This window comes from Anarrhichthys ocellatus, unplaced genomic scaffold (genome assembly GCF_004355925.1).
Source record: "Anarrhichthys ocellatus isolate YVR2014 unplaced genomic scaffold, GSC_Weel_1.0 scaffold18, whole genome shotgun sequence".
Classification (NCBI taxonomy): Eukaryota; Metazoa; Chordata; class Actinopteri; order Perciformes; family Anarhichadidae; genus Anarrhichthys; species Anarrhichthys ocellatus.
The window spans coordinates 4,174,436-4,196,030 of NW_022280048.1; the positions used below are offsets into that span (position 1 = coordinate 4,174,436).

The following is a 21,595-nucleotide window of genomic DNA, read 5'->3' on the forward strand; positions in this document are numbered from 1 at the left end:
TGTGTGTGTGTGTGTGTGTGTGTGTGTGTGTGTGTGTGTGTGTGTGTATGGAGACCGGGTGTCTCCTAAAGTAGGACAGTAGAAATTGATGGCCAACTCTGAAAGCTGACCTACATAGAGGCACAGACAAACTAGTTCCCTCAGCATGCACGCTGAGCCCGGTTGCTCTGCAGAAAATGCAGAGGAAGCAGGCAATATGGTATGTTGAACATTTAATAAAAATGCATACACTACAGCCATGCTTACAATTTTGCAAGTCTCAAATCCTGGTTTCAAAGTTGTTGGGTGGATGCAAAGAGTCGTGTGCTGTATGTAGGGATGTATAGGGATGCCCCCGGCTAAAGGACTTTACTCTCTGGGGGCTGGTCAAGTAAACGACCCGAAAACGCTCACCTGGGAATATTTCAAATCAGAACTATTCATGCTGGCAATGATTATAAATTAGTGAAAGTTTTTTTTTCAATTAAAAAGGTTGAGAGGATTCTTGCAGAAATCTGGGATCATATTGACCCAGAGCAGTCCGTCCGAAGTAACCGTTGTCTAGCCCAAGCTACTGTAACCGATTTTAGTGATTTTCCTTTTTGCAAAAAGCGAGTGAATTTGACTTCCCTCTGGTAAACTGTTACACAGTGTACTTTATATGTCTAGGGCTTTTATTGTGAAAGGTAAGGAAGGAAGGAGTGGATCCGGTACGCGCTGCCCATGTCGAGGTTGAAAGGAGTAAAACATTTTGCCGTCTTGGCTTTGGACCAGGGAGCGTCTGTGTTGTTCTAGTATACGTATTGAATATGTTCCTTTCGCACAACGTAATTGGGGTTGATACCTTTGCTCGCAGTGCAGAAGCTCAGGAAATTGCTCCCAAAAAAGAAGACTTTGCCTTTTAGTGTTATTCGCATTCTATGTAAAAGTACTCATGGCAAAAAACAGTTTGAATTTTTTCTTTTTTTTTGAATTGCACATAAAAACACAACTCCCCCGGTGATTAAAGGCTTTAAGAATTTACGTAGTCGAATCTCATTTGTCACGTCTTGCCTATTGTCAACTGATCGTCTCATCAAGTTTGTTTGCTCCTGGATTGACATGGTTTATTGTGAGTAGGTGAGGCGCTGTCCTTTGTACTGAAACAGAGAGAGAGAGAGAGAGAGAGAGAGAGAGAGAGAGAGAGAGACCCCTACGCTCTTATGCGAGTGCTCTGATTTAGGAATGTGTTCTTTGGTTTTGAAATATGGGCCTACTGTTGTTATTTAGCCTATCTGAGGCTATCACCAAGACGCTGCTCTGAAGGTCCCTCAAATTTGGATAGTGCGACATAGTCTACATGGTCATTAAGGAGATTGATTGAAAGTACATGACATTGGCTATATATCATGAATTATTGGGGGAAACCAAGCTATTCTACGTAAAATCAAACATTTAGAACCCTGTTTAGCCAGAATGGAATGGTCCTTTGTTTAATTACAGATTTTCCACACACCACCACATAGTCGACCGTTCACATCGGGTCGCTGCTAATAATTCCATCAACTATTCTTTCTGTTCCATTGCCTGTTTTTCAGTGTTGGTTGTCCTACGTTCTGTCTCAGGTTTGCAGAAATCACGATGAATTCAGATATTTAATTGATTGACCAGAAGTCAGTTCTGAACTGATAAGTGCAAACCCACTGGGGGTTATGGTGCATAGAATGATGAAGGCCAAGAGTGAAGGAAACAACACGCTGATATCTGTCTCATTGTTCTGTGGCCTGACACTTCATTTCATTCTGTAATTAAAAGCTCCTCCGTGACGTTTCTGATCGCCTGTAATGAGATGTCCTCTCAACTGTTGTCCAAGCTAACACCTTCCAGCTTTTAAAAAGCCTCCAAGCTGCTGCTGAACAAACTAAAAACACAATATTTTGGTAATCGTGGCCAGATTCTTAGCCAGCTCTTCTACCACCTGATGCTTGCCGCCTACACATAATCATCACCTTTTTAATGTTGTGGTCAAATTGAGGGTTGACATACCAGTGGGCAGACCAAGTCCACAGACAGATTAGCGTTGGTGACGTCCCGAGGGGGCCGTTGCATTCGTCCACCTACACAAAGTGTTTTATTGTCCCAAATAAAGTACATTAGAAAGTCTGTCGAGCACTCTGGCTGTAACGCCGCATTATTACAGTGTTGAGACACAGCTAGCGAGCTCTGATGGCTCATTTGATTAATATTAAGGCTAACGGGGCTTCAGCAGATGACTCAGACACTTATCAGGGAGTAAATCAAATGCTCAAGGCAGCATTCATTAACATTATTCAATATGGCCTTAATCCATGCTTTGTATTATTACTTACCTGGATTCACATGCAAAGGCTTTTTGTAGTTTTCTGGTCTCTTTTAACAAACACGTCTTTCAAGTGATCCCCTGAGTGTGTCTAAACTTTGTGGATTGATCATGCTTGAAAACCTGGTAGTGGAGTGTTTTAATGCTTCTAATTTAGCCATAGGATGTTCAGTATCTGTGTGTCTTTTGATTTCGGCTCTGATCTGATGAAGAAACAAACAAGCGGTCATTGACGAGATAGTTAGTTAGTCTCCCCCCCCCCCCCTTACCACATAAATGCTACCTGTCCGCGGCTCGCCTGCTCTAGCCGAGCATATCCCCGAAACACAATGCGTTACAAGGAGGACAAATGCATCAAGGGAAAAAAAAACGAACCCAGAATATATTGATTGTGATCGTGCAGCTAAAGCAACAACACGACAGGTCTTATCTTTCCGAACGTTGTCTTGGCTCATGGCTCACTGTACTGTACACTTCAGTGATTCATTTCGCATCGTCCATCTTCACTCCCCCCCCCCACGCACTCGCACTCGTGTCAAAGCAGTCACATTTATTTGTTCATCTCTCCGTCTTTCTGTCCCCTCTCTCTGTGTGTTTGTCTCTATGTTAACCAATAAAAAACAAAACATGCATTCTTTTTTTTTTTTTGTCTATTCAATGTCAAACGTAAACACCTATTTTATTATAAGTCCAATAAGGAGGACAACGCTCCCTCTCTCAGGACTACAGACCTCAGCTGACAGCTCTGTTAAGACTCCTTCTTTCCTTGTCTTCAATCTGTCTTATTTACTTGTACTTTCTGATCACATTTATCACATCCTCCTCCTCCAGCGTGTTGATTATCAGAAGGGCTGGGCGATAATTCAATATGATTATTCATCATCTTTCAATGACGAGCACAAGCACTCGGATTTCTCAGAAAATCTAATTATTTTGCACTTAGATTCCTAATTAAGTGAGAAAATACTTTGAACTTTTCATTTGTCAAGTATCTAATTCACACAGGAGTATGCAAGACCTTGTGGTTATTTCCTATTGACTATTTATTTATTGAATTACGAGATATGAAATTACCTACCTAGACCTCGTCGTTACAAAATTTTTCACAAACTGAATTTGAATGAAATTTCAAAGACTTTCTAACTCTCAACTTTCTGAACACGTATCCACATTAGTATATCAATACTGATACGTCAGTGAAGTTTGTTTGACAAATGCATTTCTAACGCGCCAGATAATCGCCTGTGTTTTCAAGCACAGTTCATTTCAGGAGGCGAGCATTTATTTATTTATTTACTTTTTACAAATTTGCTCTTCCTCTTATTCTCTTTCCTCTACTCTGAGCGCCCTGTGCTGTTGGGGAGTTCATGCCGTTAGCTGTATTAAACAGGGGATTAACGCCCGGGGCTCCGGGTCTCTAGTAATAGCAGACGGAAATACTGATCAAAGGCCTCTAACTGTGCCGTGGGTGTCCGGACTGCCTCTGTCTGCTTCTCTGCATTACAAGGAGATGGGGCTTCGGAGGCTGGGGCACACAGGCAGTCAAGCGGTGCAGGAGCTCTCTGTGGACTCACTCCTGATTGGACGGATGAAGGTTGGACCATGCATAATTAAGGCAGGATAACCAGTTCAGAAGAGGGGGGGGGGGGGAATATAGGAGGAGCAGTTGTTGCTGCAGGTGGGTTGCACCGATGACCTAGCAGCCAAGCGTACATGTACAGTACACATGTGTGTGTGTGCACAAGCGTGTGTTTATGCATGTGCAATACCCATCGGGTGCGCACGCTGGGGGGGTCATTCCTTTCCTGCTGCGACCCAGAGGACACGTCTGACACTTCCTCCAGGTTGCCCCACTTCCTTACTGTGTTGACGGGGCCAGTATTCAGCGGCAGGCTGCTCTTATTGGATGCAGTTTTAATCGGGAGCTACAGAAAGGCCTATTGTCAGAGCGTTAGATATACCTGGTGATGGGTTTTGGCTATTAAAGAGGCTGCAACTCAAATAATGCATTACAGTAGCCATTGTTGTATGCTTGAATATAGGAGGCAGTTCGTGTCATAGCTTGTGTTCATTTACTGAATTGATGGGGCTGTAGAATGTGTGTGTGTGCGCTTACAGGTATACGTGTGTAATATGTCACATGTACCAGGACAGTGAGGTCCAATCAGTGTCAGCGAGGAAAGCCTCTACACTTTTTATATTCAGTCCATGCTTAACATCAAGCTATAAGAGGTGCAGGTAATCAGCTCCAGGTCTGCACTGATACATGTCTGCTTTACATCCACTCTCATGTACTTATTGCGGTATATTTAGCTGCAGTCATTAGGGAGTCAGGGGATGCCTGCTTCCTGCAGCAGTTGTAAATGTATTGCCTCTTAACTCTGCCTCATGTGCATGCTCACACAGGCTTACCAGATCTCTCCAACAATAACTGACACCACTACCGATAATAAAACTCTTTAAAAGGCTAAATGAGGATGATTTTTTATTTATTTTTTTGTTATTTACTGTCATATTTTTGAAAATATCTGTGCCGTGCAGATGGAAGTCACATCAGGCATCAAAAGTAAAAACATAAGAGGAGCATTTAAACCCACTTTACATCGGGGGGGGGGGGTGAGCACATTAGAGAATCCTGTTAAGTTTCAAACTTAATTTAAAGCTGCAACGCCACTTTTCAAGTCAAAGTCAACTTTGCTGCATCAATTTGCAAGCTCCTCCATTATTTGCTTCTGGCAGAATCAGCTTTTTCCCAGGTTGGGAGGGGTGTGGGGTGGGAGTGAAGGGAGGAATGGGGGGGGATAAATGCATTTGAGCAACAGAAGCGGAGAAACCTGGAATGAGTGTGAAATAAAGAGCGGGTATGATGAAGGTGGTAAAGGGCCGTGAAAGTAGGCTCCCTGCCGATTGTGCGTAGCGATGAGATGAGGGCCGAGCCCAGTTCTGGCTAATAAGTGTGAGCAAGTGCGGCCAAGAGGCCTCAGCCAGCAGCCACACAACACCTATTATCCGCCTGCCTGCCCCCCAAAAATAAATCCATGTGTTTCCATTTACAGTATTGTTCAAGCTGCGCGTGCGTGTGGGAAGGTTCTTCATTGACACCTCTCTCCTCGTGTCTGTCGCCACTGACAGTCTTTAATAGTCTCGCCGAGGTCAGCCTCCTGCCATGTGTTTGAAGAGTGGGGGCCGAGACGCGACACCCCCCGCAGGAGGAGGACGGGGAGTGAGGAATGTTTCTGTTGCCGCTGTTCCCGTGGCCTGTAATTGTCTGTACGGTCTGTAAAATAGGATAGTAGCGCAAAGGACTGCGCCGTAATGGGCGGGGGGCCAGAAGTTCAGACGGTCACGGGGGGGGGGGGGCACCGACCAAGAAGGCGTGTGCAGAGCCAATGAGAGAGGGAAAAAAAATAGGGATGTTTTGTTTCTTTTTTGCGTTCGTCTACAGGACACGTTGCAAAAGTAGTCCCCCACTACAGCAAAAATGTCTTTTTGTTCATTTAAACAGATCCAGTCATGGGTGGAGGGGCCCTGCTGGTGGCAGCCGCGGTGGTGTAGCTCGGCCCTGACCCCGGTGGATATAATGGTGCAGGGGAAAATGTTCTGTCAGTTGATGGAGGAGCTGCCTGTGGCGGCAGGAAGGAGTGTGGTGACAGGGGCCATGTGTGTTAACCCCTCTCCTTGTCACTTTTTTTGTCTTTCAACCCCCCAACCCTCCTCTCATTTCACCTCACCTTTTTCTCTTGCACCCCTCCTCACCCCCCCCCACCCCCTTTAGTAGACTCCACTCCCTCTACCTACACTCCTCCGTGACAAATTACTCTTGGCGGTTGATTTGTTGGTTGTCAAAAGTGCTCCTCGTGCTGGCATGAAGGTGGGGTGAGCGCGAGAAGAGGGTGCAGCCCCCCCACCCCTCCAGCTGCAGCTCAGTGTTGAGACGTCTCAGTGGAAATTGATATTCTGTCTCATAAGATCTCATTAGATTCGATGTTGTCCATGTTTAATCAGCTCACACATTAGGTTTTCCAGCCCTTCTTTTGACAGGGCTGCTGTGATATGTTCTAGCTCGTGTCAGTAGCGGGAGCCGGGCTTCGGGAGGATCTTTTGTTCCTCGTGGAGGAGGAGCAGAAAATGAAAAATGCCAGCGAGAGATAGACTTTATGACAAAACTCTGGATGCCGGTGGTTTGCGATGGGCCGAGTGGTAGGCAGCAGCTCCTAACAAAGACAGCCGTGTTTTTCTGGATGATCTGACGAGTTTATGGGATGAGCTACTCAGGACACTAATGTATCGTAGTACAGACGCTTTCTGCTTGGGTGTGAACATCAAGATATTTACCGAACAGCATGCATACAGTAGGGATGGGTAATATGGGTGAAATATAAGGTACCGTTAATGTGATACGTGTGATTTAATACTGTGATGTCGGTATGATATGATCAGTTTGGTATAAACTATCCCAATGGGAATCAGCTTATCCAGCCAATGAAATACTTGAGGAATAAGGTATTTACTCACATCGATTCAGAAATCCTAGGAATCCAATACTGCCATAAAGCACTCTGACATAGCCAGCAATGGTATAATACAGCCAGAGAGATTACAGGACAACTACCTGAGTGTCAGCTAGAGCTGCAATGATGAGGAGATGAATCATTTAGTTAATCAACAGGAAATTCAAAAGAAACCGTTTTGAAAGATGAGTGATCGTTTAATTGGATTTCTTTGGTTTTCAGCTTGCCTCATAGTTTCTCTGTTTCTCTGTTTCACACCAGTGAACACCGTTGGGTTTCGGGTTGTCGGTTGGACAATTGAGGCATTTGAAGACGACCTCCCCTTTGACTCTGGGGAACTAGTGACGGCAATGTTTCACTACATCTTGACATTTTAAACATGATCAAAATGACGTTATACAAACAATTGATGGATTAAATGAGGAAATAATTGGCAGATTGATGGACGATGTTGGTTGTAGACTGTACAATCAGAATGTGTGTGCGTGCCCTACTAGCACACAGAGTGGATGGTGTGTGAACGTGTGCAGGCTCTCCCCGGAGTCTTTAACCTTGAAATGTGTCCCGTGAATAGAATGAACACACGGATTTGTCTCGACTCGTAACAACAGGCAAATATTCACCGCCGGCGGCGGCTCGGTCATCAGGTGATTTCTGAAATGTTGTCTGTAGTGTATCAGCGGCACATTCAGCAGGTGACTATTTTGTATTGTGTGATAAATTGACGGTGCGGTCTGTGGAGTGTGTGTGTCAGTCGGATCGGATGCCGTCTGCGGTGACGGCGGTTTAAGCCCGATCCGGGGTGATTTTATTTCATCGTGGGGTGTTTGCCAATTTCAAAAGAAACTCATCTCCTTTCAGTGCCACTTGCGGCTTTATTCACTAACTGTCTCTCTTTTTTTTTTGTGCCGTTTCCTTCTTTTGCAAAAAGTAATAGAATATCAGTTTCCCTTTTCAACCCCGGCTATACAGACACTAGATTGCTTTGTGCGTCACCATCACAACACAGAGGAGAGCATTGCAATCCACTTGTGTTCAAAAGTCTGAAACCATCGTTGCCTCTCTGTCTTTGTGCTAAAAGAGGGGTTAAGCTTTTATCCTATAAATATGGCATGAAAACCCCACTGTCAACGACGCATTCTTTCTAAGGCGCGCATTAACATGAAAACGAGGGCTTGTTATACGCTGAGATTTCAATAAAAAGGACACAAAATGCATTTAATGAAATTCTGATGCTGGGCCCTAGCTCCCTGAATCTCATTAAATGAGCTTTGTGCTGTTTTTCCATCTTCTCTTTGTACAAGAGGTCCTCGAGTGCCCTTAATAATGTGGCAGATTTCATCATATTCCTGATTTAAAGAGGACAATGTCTGTCGTGTTCACTTGTTCTCCTCCATGCCCAAGCCAATCTCCACAGATGTCCCCGCATAGTTTCTGGATCTGGCTCGTGATAATATTTCTTCTTGCGGTGCATTTTTCTGTTTAGTTGCAGCAGTTCTGTTAAGGCTCTCCACTAACCCCATTCTCTCCCTCTTTGTCTCCCCCCCCCCCCTTCTCTGTTTCTCTCTCCACGTAGGATTTGGCTTCATAACTTTTGAGAGTGAGGACGTCGTAGAGAAAGTCTGTGAAATTCATTTTCATGAAATCAATAACAAAATGGTAAGTCCACTCATTTTCTTTTCTTTTTTTTTTCAATTCCAGGTGGGTGTTGAAGGATTAATATTTGATTTCTTCTTTTCCCTGGTATTAATAGCGGAGGAGGTGTGTGTGTGTGTCTGTTCTTGTTTATATGCACAGGCTAACACACACTTATACACACACACACTCACACTCTGTGGGTCTCAGGGATGGGAAAGCAATGGTGTGTACTGCCCACAAACCGTGAAATTGTGTGGCTGAGTTCTGCCTGTCAGGCTGAGGGACGGGAGAGTGGAGCCTGTCCCTCTCTTTCTGAATCCCCTACCACACACACACACACACAGGTGGAGATGTCCAGGGATGCAACAGGGAAGCTACTGGCAGAGGCAGAGTTCATTAGTCAGGGCTTAACACATCCCACGGAGTCCGAGTGCCACTTGTTTTATTTACACCAGTAATAATGGCGTCTCTGAGCACTCTACAGAGTTCAGCAGCAGCCTTCTAAGCCATCGTGTCTCTTATGATAATTGACAGGAACCGAATTCAGCGTAGCGAGTGTGACATTAGTTCCCCCTTCACCCAGCTCCACCCTGCAGGCCTCTCGAGAGAACCTGCATCATTTGAGCGGTTCTGTGGATAGTGATTGACTGGAGGGAATACTTGTCTTACTGCCGTTTCAGTCGGGGCCTCCACACTCTCTCTCTCTCTCTCTCTACCCCCCCCCCACCACCGCCACAGCCTTTTCCCTAAAAACTGACTGACTGGCTATCGGACTGACAGGACCAGCGTAGTAGAACCATGTTCACCAGGGACCAGCCCAGGTGACATATGACCCCAGTATACATCCCTCCGTGTCCCTGCGCTGAATCACAGTCGGTGCTCGGGACGGCAACCGCAACGAGCCGAGAGTGTGACAGAAAAAACCGTAGGCGTGCGGAGGACATTCTGTCACGATCAGACGTCTGAGATCCTTTGACATGTAGGCATGGCACTCTGTGAACACACAGATACCAGGCATCCACGCCAAGCATGAATGCACACGCCAGAGCCTCGATTTATGCACACAAAGCAAAACAGATGCTGCCAAATTTTGATTTCAAAAACTATTTAAGACCTATTTCTGGACAATTAATGGTACAAGAATAACTGTAATAAAGACGTTCGCTACCAACAAATCTGATATCTAACCACCGGAGTAAGTTTTTACATCAAAGCTGTCCCTCTCTGACTTTAACCGTGCAGAAAAATGAGCCTCATTTAAGTCCAACCCACAGCCTATTTATAAGAGCTTCTAATTAGATAGATCTAATTAGATTGGATTGTAAACACTGGGCTTAATTAGGAATGCAAATCTGCTTAACAAATAGTTGGCCCGAGTTAATGTTCAATAATGTAATAATCATTATTTATTCACAAAATGCTTCTTTTTTTAAAATTCTTTAAACATTGGCTATTTTCACAGCAGAGCATTAATTACACAAGGTGTTGATCAGGAATAAAAATGATATTCTAAAGGAAAGATATAATAACGCAGCTGCGCAACATTTTTCGGTCAGTAATCAACAAATCCACGATGTCTCGATTCTGCTCAGGGTGGAACCTTCGTATGTCACAAATAATGTTACTGCGGCACAAACTTTAATAGCTCAGGGGATCTTTGGCATTTCCATTCCACCACAAACCCACCACTCACACTGGAGAGGGCATTATTGGAGCATGTATAGTATAGTATTGATAAACTGCATGTGGGAAAAGCATGTATGCTTTTCCCAGGAATGCATGCTTCCAAACCTGCAAATTTACCAAATCCCACCAGTTGCCTTCCATTCATTCTCTTTCTTTGAACAGGGTGCATCGTGCAGTTGCAATTATCATTATAAAAGGGACATTTTGTAGACAGACATTGGTAGAAAAAGTGCAGGTTATTCATGTTTTTCTTTCATCCTCTGCTCTTGTACATGCCAGCAATATGAAAGCTGTCTCTGATGCTTCATCTAACAGTCCGTGTATATGCGTCTGACTCAACGATGTGTCACAGTCATGACGGTTACTAATATTGTTATCAATATTTAGTCAACCCTTGCTACTGAAGTGACCCCCTTTTTTTGGCTGGAAAGCTTCAAATCTCTTGCACCTGCAGCTGCGACGTGACACGCTGTTGTGCATTGTGACACGTACTTCACGGTGTGCTAGAACACAGAAAACATCGACCGCTAGTTGACTGCAAGATGAGTATTCAGACTGAAGAAAATGACACTTGTGACTCATCCAGGAGTCCCTTAAGTATTGAGAGAGGCACAGTGTAAGGACAGAGCGAGGGACAGTTTGACATGGCTTTTGTCACCTTTTGTAAGAATACCCACTTGGCAACACCTACTGTACATTAGCTTCCCTATAGGATGCAGGAAATATGTGTGTCCCTCCTCTGCAATCGCTGACATCTTGGAATGTCAGCAAAGAGGGAAAGAGCGGGGAGTGTGTTAAAAGCATTTTTCAAAGACACGTCAGGTTTTTACCTCCGTTGTAGAGAGGAGAGTACTGGTTATCCGGTGTCTGGAGCACCGGCACACAAAATAAAAAATGTCTCCTGTCTTCATCCTTATGAAGTACCATACAGAAATAGACCTCATCCATCCTCCCCGCGACTGTTATCTGAGATGGCTCTTGAATAATTGATGCGGACAGAAATTCCACCCCACTTGGGAGGGCGGTGGATGTACAGGGCACCCCCACCTTCTCCTTTGCCCCATCTCTCAAGGGCTCCGGCAGTGTAGTGGGTCAGTGCCTCGCTCAGATGTTGGGGGGGTGGGGGGACTGGACCTTTTTTAGTGACTTGGTCAATCACCCTGTGTTCCATGTGTGCCACCGAGGCCTCACTCTCAGGAGCACTTCCTCTCTGTCACCGTGAGTTCGGCCTCATGTATAATTAAAAACGGGGCGCTGCTTAGCAAGAAGCTCTCAACCTGCCCTGGCCAGCTGCACAGGCTCCTGCATTGCTCTCCCCTCTGCACACCCGTCAAGTACATTTTTATGTATGTCCCCCACAATGTCACAAATCACAAAAGTTTGCCCCAAGGGGCTTAAAGACCGCCATGCTTTAGCAAATGCTGGATGTGATAAAAGTATGGATTGTGCTGCCCTTCACATGAATGTACCGTTCTTTAACCACAGCAGTACCTACTCGTATTAAAACCAGTAAATATTCTGGAGTAAAAAAATCAATAAGCATAAGCTGGCTAACAGTTTATCACACCCTCTGGTTGCCACACATATGAATGTCTTTCTCATACTGTAGTAGGACAGCGCCTTAATACAGCGAAGGGAAGGTTGTGAATTCCATTTCCAGAGACAGGAGTCCCTCTATCACTCCCTGCTCCGCCGTTATGCATGCGCAGCTAATTCATAATAATACCTATCAAGTATTGGCTCTGATGAGCGAGCAGCGTGCCATTAAAATGGACTCACATTGGTTTTAGTCAAGTGCTTCAAGGTAATGTTCTTTAATGTGTCATTTTTAATATTCCAACAGTGGCGAATGATCACAACAGGAGGGAGGAATTCTCTGTTAGTCGTCAGTTTCTCACTGTCTTCCTGACGTGACCGACCAATTACTGCGCTGAGGAGCAGAATAAGCTCCGACTCTGCCAGTCGCTGAGGAAAATACTAGTACGGGTAGGGGCGCATACATCAGCCTTTAATATATGGATACAGATGTACTCGGCTCATTGTATTGATGTAAGCAGAATCGTGAGGGAAAGATAGCATCTCGTAACCCCTACATTATTACGGACGCAGCATTTCTCTTACGACCGCATCATATACTGCATCTTTTCTCCCGTCGGGGGAGCAGAATGAAAGCATTGTTTTCTTTTGAACTTCTCTTAACTTTACTCCCTAATACAGAATACATACTCTGAATGTAAAGTACATCATCGAGTATTTTTAGGACTCAACTCGTATAGGTTTCTTTTAAGATGATACCGATACCCGCAGGCTAACGTAGAAATCCGTAGGAAATGAAATTCCTTTCATAGGTCACAAGATAATGCTGTAAAAGACCCAATTTGATGTTTATGAGAGACACTGACTTGCAGTGTTTTTCAGATTTAAATTGTACATTTTTCTAGAAGCGCTGCACTTACATTCTAACACAATTGAATCATTTTGTGGCTGTGATAAAGGTAGATGATATGTGATCAGCTAACCAAACCTAATTGCTTGTTTTTAGACCGAACTTCTTAGTTTGTGAGGGCCGGCTGTTAAAGTTTACTGCTGGAGGCCGTGAAGCGTGTGTCTGTGTGGCCTGCGCTTAGGTCTTACGTTGTGTAAATCACCCCTGGACACACTTGGTTGTAGCAATAGCATGAACTAGCTATCACAATTTCAAAGGAGAGAAACTGAAGTCTCTGGGCGTTGAAAGTGTCTTTGAAAATGTCTTTTTTTTAAAGTTAAATCTTGAACACTGTTTGAACATCAAGTGCCTAATAAGGAAGAAGGACCACCCTTCGGAGGTGTTTCAGTCCCTCATGGAGTGCTGCTGCCGAACAGGTTCTGCACTGTAAGTAATTGGATGTTTACCCTTCATTGAAGAAGGAAAGCTTTGAGGGATGAAGGAGCTGGAAAATCCACTGCTCACTCTGCACTCCAGGACATCCCATAAAAGATCCACGATGTTCAGATCTGCTGATGAGGAGGTGATGGAAGCATGATGGTCATGGCATCACTTTGTGTCTCTGTGTTTGGGGACAATCTCATCTTGTTGTATAGAAACATGTTAGTGGAACAGTTTTGGCACCACAGGGAGCACCTGGTCCTTAAAATGACCTCGTATTCCTTAGCGTTTACATAACCAATGCAGAGATATCATCAGGCAAAATGACTGCTGTGAGATAGCTGGGCACTGAAGGCATCATTTTGCTTTATCCAAAACTTCTCACCGTTATTATACATCTCCATTCTTTTATGAACCATGAATGCAAGCGTTTCAAAATGGAAGGTCTGCAGCAAATGCCCTCTTTATAACATACTTGACATCACATCTTTTGTTTTGACTGCTTCACTGAGCCATTAAAGTGACTCTCCACCCAAAATCTATCTCTGTTTTTTATCTGATATTGTCCCCTTGGAGGCTTGAAATATTTGTTGTCGGACCTTTAATGGAGAACAAAGGTTCTGGAGCGATATTCACAAAACATGCTTAAGGCTAAAAGTAGCTGCCAGTTGTTAGATCTTTAGAAGTCCCAACTTTTTGACCTGAGAATAATAGGAATACGTATTTTAGCTTCAAAAGTAGGTTCCAAGTCTCAGAGACTGTAGAAGTAATGCAGAGGAGTCCTAAGTCATTAAGATCTGCTCACAATCAGCTGTGGACACAAGACATGGATTGCACAACATTTTATTTAGATTGCTGATGCAATTGAAATATCTCAGTCGTTTGTCAGAATTATTAACCAAACCCAAGAAATATAAAAAACGGTATGTAAAGTCTACTACAACTCAAATTGAATCAAACAAATCAAGCTGGTTTTGAGCCATTGCTGGATGTTTAGGTAAAATTGGAGCCATAAGTAGAAAAGTATGAATACCATATAATTATTTTACTTTGTTTTGGGCATGAAAATGTTTAACATGGCGCCTACCAACCCATTATCGTAGACGTAATGAGTACGTTTGTCCAGGAAACATGATGTCATCCATAGCTAACAGGGTCAACCTCATCCCTTCTCTTATAATAAAAATAATAATAATAATACATTTTATATGTATAGCGCTTTCAAAGATACTCAAAAGCACTTTACATGGTAAAAACAGTTATCTTATGGGTTCTCTCAATTCCTTAGTAAAATAATTGCTCTTAATAGTTAAAAGGACCTTTTGGCACCATACATGACTCTTGCAGCAAAAAATAGGAATCCTTTAGCATAACCCTGTCAAGCATGCATGCCAGCATATGCCATCGCCATATATTCCTTCTCGTAAGGAATAGCTAAAGGACGTGTGTTTTTAAAAAACATAGTTTTAACTCAGTCATTCTGTCCTTTTGAAATCAACCTCTTGTGAGAAGCCTTTTCTTTACGTGAGTAATCCCACACCACCGTGCCTGATATTGTGCATTCAGCGCCGTGACATTTCCTAACTATGCAGTCTGTGTGTTTTGACTGTTCATCTGGGAGTGGGCGCTGGAGTAAATGAATCACACGGTTTGCTTTCTTCAGTCTGCCAGTCTACTGATGGAATCCATTCACTAGTGAAGCTAATAGTAGCCGTAACACCTCCCCCTCTACGCACGCACTCACACACACACTCGCACACACCACACCCACAACACTCCCTGAAGGACAGCCATCGCCAGTCCATCCCACCCACACCTTCCTGTTACACCGACAAGGTTAATATAGGAGATGTATTGAAAAGGTGAAGTGTCTCTCTGCTCTCCATCGTGGGGTTTGCACATTAAAACAAATGCAGTTGTTTGTTCTACTCTTCATCAATGGGCTGTATGACATACTACTACACTCATCAAGTGGCCGAGTGTCTTTGTGTGCACAGAGTACGTGCACCTCATCATTTCAATATCAAGCTTGGTTATTGGCAGATAGAGTTATTTTTGAAAGAATAAGAACCGATTTCATAACCAGAACAAGATGGCAGCAGAACAAAATGAAACATTCTGCAGTGACACTGAAATATTTGAGTTTCCACGATGGGAGCTGGAATGAAATTTATCACTGATTCATCATATTGCTTTTTTGTCTCTCTGAATATAAACGTTTGCCCAAGGACAGGGCGCTGCAAATTAGCTCCAGCACGATCTTTTATATGCGTTTCCCCATTCAACGGTGTTTACACGACACCGTGCAACGCACTAACAAATGAACACAATTGATACGTCTTGAAGCCTTGCGACTAAACTCTTAAGTGGCGTCATTCTAGTTGGAAGACTTAAACAACAATTCAACGTGGTGAGTATGATCATCGGTTGTTATCCACGGGCTCCTGCACAGCATGTCAACATCTGTCTCCGTATTGCACGCATCGTTTTGGGGTCATTTCCTGTCGTTGGTTTGGATTACAGGAAACTGGGCTGCAGGTTGCTTGGACGAGATCCAAGACCCCCCTTTTTAATTTTTTATTTAAACGGCTGCATGCGGCGTGATGGAGTCTGAATGACAGCCCCAATCGCTCAAACTAACACAGTAAAGAGTTCCCAGTTGTGGTAATCGCCAACAGTATTTGGTGAGTGTATACACTCCACTGTTTGGCTTTCCTCCCTCCTCTGACTTCATCTTGGCTTACTGGGTGACACAAATCTCAAAGATAAGACATCGACTGCAGTATGTCAGTGCAGCGGAGTCGGAGAAAAGATCTCGATTTATGTCGAGAGCTCGCAGGTTGAGGTAACCATACCTTGTCAACCCTGTGATGCAGGAATTCACTCTTAACAGTCAGCTGTCTTGCATTCTGTGTGTGTGTGTGTGTGTGTGTGTGTGTGTGTGTGTGTGTGTGTGTGTGTGTGTGTGTGTATGAGGCTCTCAGATGCAGCTTCTAAGCCAGTGAAGGCGAGGCAGGTTAAAGGAGTTCCCCTTTTTCTCTACGAGGCACAATGGAGCTCAAAGGCCTCCATTCACCGACTTTTCACAACACAATACTGTGCTGCCATCATAGCATCCGGAGTCCTTGACAAGTTACACAAGCCACAGTTCACTCGCAGTTAGAATGATAGCTTGCAAATTTAATGTTCCCCCACTGTTCATGTGGCGAAAGGTTCGGGCTGTGAAACTTTCCGCATTGGTAAAATTTGAATCCCTGCGTTCGCTACTGCCGAGTCTTCGCAGTGCGTCGTAGTCAGTTGCCTTGCCGTCCTCTCTGTTCTCCTCTCTTTGACTTGGTTCACTCTTGAAAGCTCCTCCCTTCCTCTCTTGAAGCAGGTGAACACCCACACACTCGCACTACCACAGATCCTGGCTCCTGGCTGTTTTTTTTTCCAAAATCCATGACAAGGAGCCCTCCCCCTGAATATCAAAGATCCGCATCTGAGAGCATGTAGACATGACTCACGCCCGGGTCCGTCTCACTCCCAGCAGGCTACCTGAAGCGTCCAACTAGCTGGATGTGGCTGGGGCTGCTGGGGGGACACCGGAGAAGACACGGTCTCTGAACTAGACCATATTTGTCGCCCGGCTATGTGAATCTCAGCGGCGTACTGAGATTTTCTAACGGGCCCCGTTTGTCCCACCCAGTTGCTAACATCCATGCCGGGGGGTCATTCGGTGACGATAAGAGCGCCTGTGCTCTCTTCAGCACAATGTCAAACCATTCCAGGCGAGCACGGAGAGCAGAGGAGCTGTGACAGCTACAAAGTGGCTAAGGGAACTGTGTACTTTAGTCGGTCTGCTTCAAATGAAAGGGCTGCTAACAGCAACAAATCACAGCTCTGCAACGCAGCAACTTTCCCTCTGTGATGGAAGCCCTTTTGCATTAGTGTTCCCTCTTCACATCTCTAGCTCTGTGTCTCCGCCACAGTTTGTTATTACAAACCATTTAGCACGGAAACTTTTTCGCGGACGTGAAGTTTCATTTCAGCTCGGCAGCTCGTGTGCATGTGGGAATGAGTTTGTGCGCGGATAGTCATATGTGCGCCTGCCGAGCTGTCAAAGAGTTGCGAGCCTATTTGTATGGATGCAGGGGGCTGCACCTTGGTCGGGGTGCACACGGCGCCGGTTGCCTGTCTTGTGCAGCAGGCCCAGGATGACATGTGAATCGCTGCAGCCGAGAAAGCCCTGCTTAAGTGGAGGCAGTAGGGAGAAGCCGCCGAGAGCCAGGAGGCAAACAGACAAACAGATGGACAGGCTGATGCCAAGCAGGCAGTGGAGCAAATAGATTGTGCAGCATGGTGAACAGATTCAGCCTACCAAAGAACAACCGACAGACACAAGACCGTGCCACCCTCGTCAGCCGACCGTGCTTCTCTATAATTCATCGAGATAGGATAGATACGTGGTAAATAGGACTCTCATCTTCCTCCTTCTCCTCATCTGCCCCCCTGTCACATCCCTCATTTGAAATGTGTTATGTAGGAGGAGGAGATGTCAGTCTTCCAAGATGGGAAATGAACAAAACCCGCGTGTGGGAGAACCGGGAGGGAGAGAGAGAGATGGGTGCCGCAGGTGGAATTGGACTGCGGGGCACAAGGGACTTCAGCCCAGCAGACACACACTGCAAACAGACACACACAAAAAACATATTGAGTTTTTAAAACCTTTTCTTTCATTTTTTTTTTTTTTGACCGGCTTCAGATTTTCAACACACTGCCCTTGGCAAGACTTGAGTAAATAAAATGTTGAGATTTTGTCAGTTGCTTTTGAGATTATTCTGTGTTTGGATTAAACAAATAACTGCCTTTCACAAAGAAACCGGACACACTGCCACACAGTGGGACTGTGGCAACGGCATTGCAGAGCAGAGCTTCTCCTACCTTGATGTCTCAGAAACACTTGGAAAGTATTAAGCTTGTATTTCCCTGAGGCTTCGGGCACATGCTCACTGGAGCAATAACCTTTGCTTTAATGCGGGAGGAGCATGATTGTAAGTTTTCCTTCGAGACGTTCCTCCGAAATGCGAGGTGCTCAGATTGACTCGGTCTTGTTTTCCTCCATGGAAAACATCTAGCGCCGTGCAAGTCAAATAGAACAACCGCCTTAAAGAGCCGAGGCAGCCCTGTCAGATCTGTCTGGTTGTGTACCTACACTGTCTAATGCTCTGTCTCTGTGTGTTTGTGTGTGTGTGTGTGTGTGTGTGTGTGTGTGTGTGTGTGTGTGTGTGTGTGTGTGTGTGTGTGTGTGTGTGTGTGTGTGTGTGTGTGTGTGTGTGTGTGTGTGTGTGTGTGTGTGTGTGTTTGTCTGTCTACATAGGTAGAATGTAAGAAGGCCCAGCCCAAGGAGGTGATGTTCCCACCAGGTACACGAGGGCGAGCCAGGGGTCTGCCCTACACCATGGATGCCTTCATGCTGGGGATGGGCATGCTGAGTGAGTCACACACACATCCACTCACACGATAGCACACACACACACATCTGACAAGCGATGCATATACGTCCCTTTATATAGCGTATTCATTTGAAATCCGCAGAAAAGGTCAGAAATATTTAACCTCTAAAATCTATTCGTTCTTTGTATTATGTTAAATATAACTGGCAAAAAAACCAACATCAAATGTAAGTAGGGTTTTCTTTGCATGACAACAATTCCTACCATTAAAAAAAAAATCGAACTCTCGCCTAGATAGCCCCATTAGGTGGGCACTGCCCCTAATTAGGCTGCTTCAAGGTGTGCCACCGGTGGCCACTGCGGTCTATTTCTGGTGGAGTCTGGTACAGGCAGCCCCCGGGCATATAGGAGCAGACCAGCACATTAGCAGGCTAAATGAAGAGGAAAATTGGTGTAATGTCATATTAAGGATTCATCACTGTGCCCCCCTTAATGGGTAATGAAGGGGACACACATGTCAGGGAGAGATCTCATCTACAGGGACCTCAGCTGCTGGCCCACCCCTCATCATTACCATCCAGCCCATGCCCGTGGCCCTTTTTATTTAACACTCTTGCACTCTCTCCACCCCCTCCCTCCCTCCCTCCCTCCCTCCCCACCCGCCCCCTGTCTACTACCTATCTGCCTATCTGTCTGTCTTTCTGTCCGTCTTTCGATCTCCCCGTCTGTCCGTTCACATTTCCTATGCATATAATTTGTATGTGTGACCCAACCAAATGGATTTGCCCTCGCATGAAAGATTTATTTTTCTTCCCCCTTCAAAAGCAAAAGAGACATGCAGCTGATTGTAAGAGACTCGTTTTGCCGTGCAAGTGCTCCCCCCCCCCCCCCCGCCTCCACCCCTCGTAGCAGGTGCAGGCAGAACCACAGTCATGCATTTTTATCTGAACCAGGAAACGTAATGCTCGAAGTGGCTTTGAAGGTCAATGGCAAGTCATACTTTGGCGCTACTTGTTTTGCATTTACTTTTTAGAAGATTGACGGGAACCAGTCGCATATAATATTTGAGTTTCACGATCATTTGTTTTTAAAGAAGGAAAAGGCAGCAAACAAATTTCCGATAGTACCTGAATATCTTTTCATCCATTTGTCTTTGTCTCCAAGTCTTTGTCCGTACAGTCACATCCACTGTCGGGGTTATTCCAGGGCCGAACTTTGCGTGAGGCTGATTATACAGTCGTTTGTGGTCTCGGTGTTGACAAGACTGGCCAAGTGCTTGCGTCGGCTCTATCTAAGTCCATCCTCTCCATCTCATCCGCTAGAAGTATTTAACAAGCACAGTGAACTTTACGGAAGTTATTACAGACTAATGTGTCTGTGACGAGGACGTCACCCCCCCCCACCCCCTCTCCACTGGGAGACGGCAGGCAGAAAGGCAGTGATGTGTTCATGTGAGAATATTAACAGCCAACTTGTTTGGAGACGCTCTTATCTAAATGAAATTGGAACAAGGACAGCGAAACATTCCTTTATATAATTTGCATTTAGAAAAAAAGGGGACCCTAGGCTCATTATTTAAGAAAGTGTAAGCTCCTTTTGTGCCAAATCTCATTAAAGCCATCCCTAGCTCCTTTGTTTACTGCCTCTAATCGAGGCATTTATCTTTATTGTGTTGCGCCCGATGTATGTTTGCTGAAATTAATACACGTTTGAGCCTGGGCGAGGTATGGGTCTACCAGATGGATAATTGATTTTAAAGTGAATCAGAACTGTTGAGCCATAAAATAGGTACATTAGCATGCATATTAATAAGGCAAATAAGAGCACTAAGAGGCCGCCGCCGCCAGGGCAGACACAATGGCAGGCTTCATTTAGTGAAATGGCAGGAAACATGCTGGGTTCTCCTCTTTCTTTCGTCTTTGTTCCCACTCTCTTGTTTGTATGCACATACTCAGGATTTCATGAGATAGTGACTTAATTCAGCATGTATCTTAATCCACTTCCCCCGACCCTTTCATATTCCCCTCTATAGCCCTCTCCTTATACACTCGGTGCACACATCTCACTGCAGGTTCTTCAGTTAGTAATGTGAAAGCCATTGTAATGCAGTACATCAGACGGAGGGAAGTGGTTTTGCCATTTCAGAAAATGTTGAAATAAGGGAGTATGAGGAGCTGCGGTATCTAAGCCAACAATTTCAGTTTGGCATTTATTCTGTTTTGACAGTAAGACAGTATCAAACACATAATATCCAATATTTTGCGGTCGGTGATGGCTTTCCATTGTATCATATCACAGTTATTTTCCGACCAAGCAAACAATGCAGGGTTGTGTGAAAGCTATCCATCTGTAACTTCCTGGTGATGACTTCTCATCAGCAGCTGATGGAGGATTTTATTTTTTTTCCATTTATTTATTTATTTCTCTGGTGTTGCCTCCGTCCTGCTTCATCCGCAGCAGGTTAAGGCTCCGCTCACCGCCTCTCTGAGTTGCATTTCTTTTTGTCTGCGAGAGAGGGGAGAGGGGTCTGGGAGAGGCATTTTCCCATTGGGTCAGGAATAAATTGAACTTTTTCATGGACAGCAAACACTGATTAGATATTTATGACCAAGGTCAACCTTTCTGATTCCAGCTGGCACAGGCTCTGAGGCATACAGAACAGAGCATCGACACACATGCTCACACGGACACACATGCGCGCACGTAGCCTGCACACACTCTCGCACACACTCAAATAATGCGTGCACGCAAAGTACGTTTTGATGCCTTCGTATTTACCGTAAGTCTGCGGTGTGTGTGTGTGTGTGTATAGAAGCAAAAGTTACAATTCAAATGTGACTACAGCCAATTATTATCACGCTAACATATACTTTTTCTAACAAGAATTGAGGACACAAAAACCTGAGAGAGATTTCGGAGGTCTGTTTCTGCGGTGAGAGAGTTATCAAGGTTGGCTCCAGTGACTCATTCCTGGCCTAAAGGACTTCCTCTTATTAGGCAATTTAGTCCCGACTTAAGGTTGAAGGTGATAACAGATAAAGACTGAGACATATACCATAATTACAGGGTTAATTATGTTTATATTACCTTCGATGGTGCTCAAATTCTCGCCAACTCTCACACAGGCTCACCCGCCCCCCAC

General features: G+C 44.8%; 1 protein-coding gene across 14 annotated transcripts in view; it reads left to right on the forward strand.

Moving 5' to 3' along the window:
- Positions 1-21,595, forward strand: part of LOC116389103 (RNA-binding protein Musashi homolog 2) — a 241,749-nt gene that overhangs the window by 159,588 nt on the left and 60,566 nt on the right. For all 14 annotated transcript variants that reach the window (XM_031857530.1, XM_031857532.1, XM_031857529.1 and 11 more), the window contains exons 8-9: positions 8,405-8,487; positions 18,378-18,492. In XM_031857530.1, coding sequence (XP_031713390.1) covers positions 8,405-8,487; positions 18,378-18,492 — 198 coding nt within the window. The remainder of the gene's footprint in view (positions 1-8,404; positions 8,488-18,377; positions 18,493-21,595) is intronic.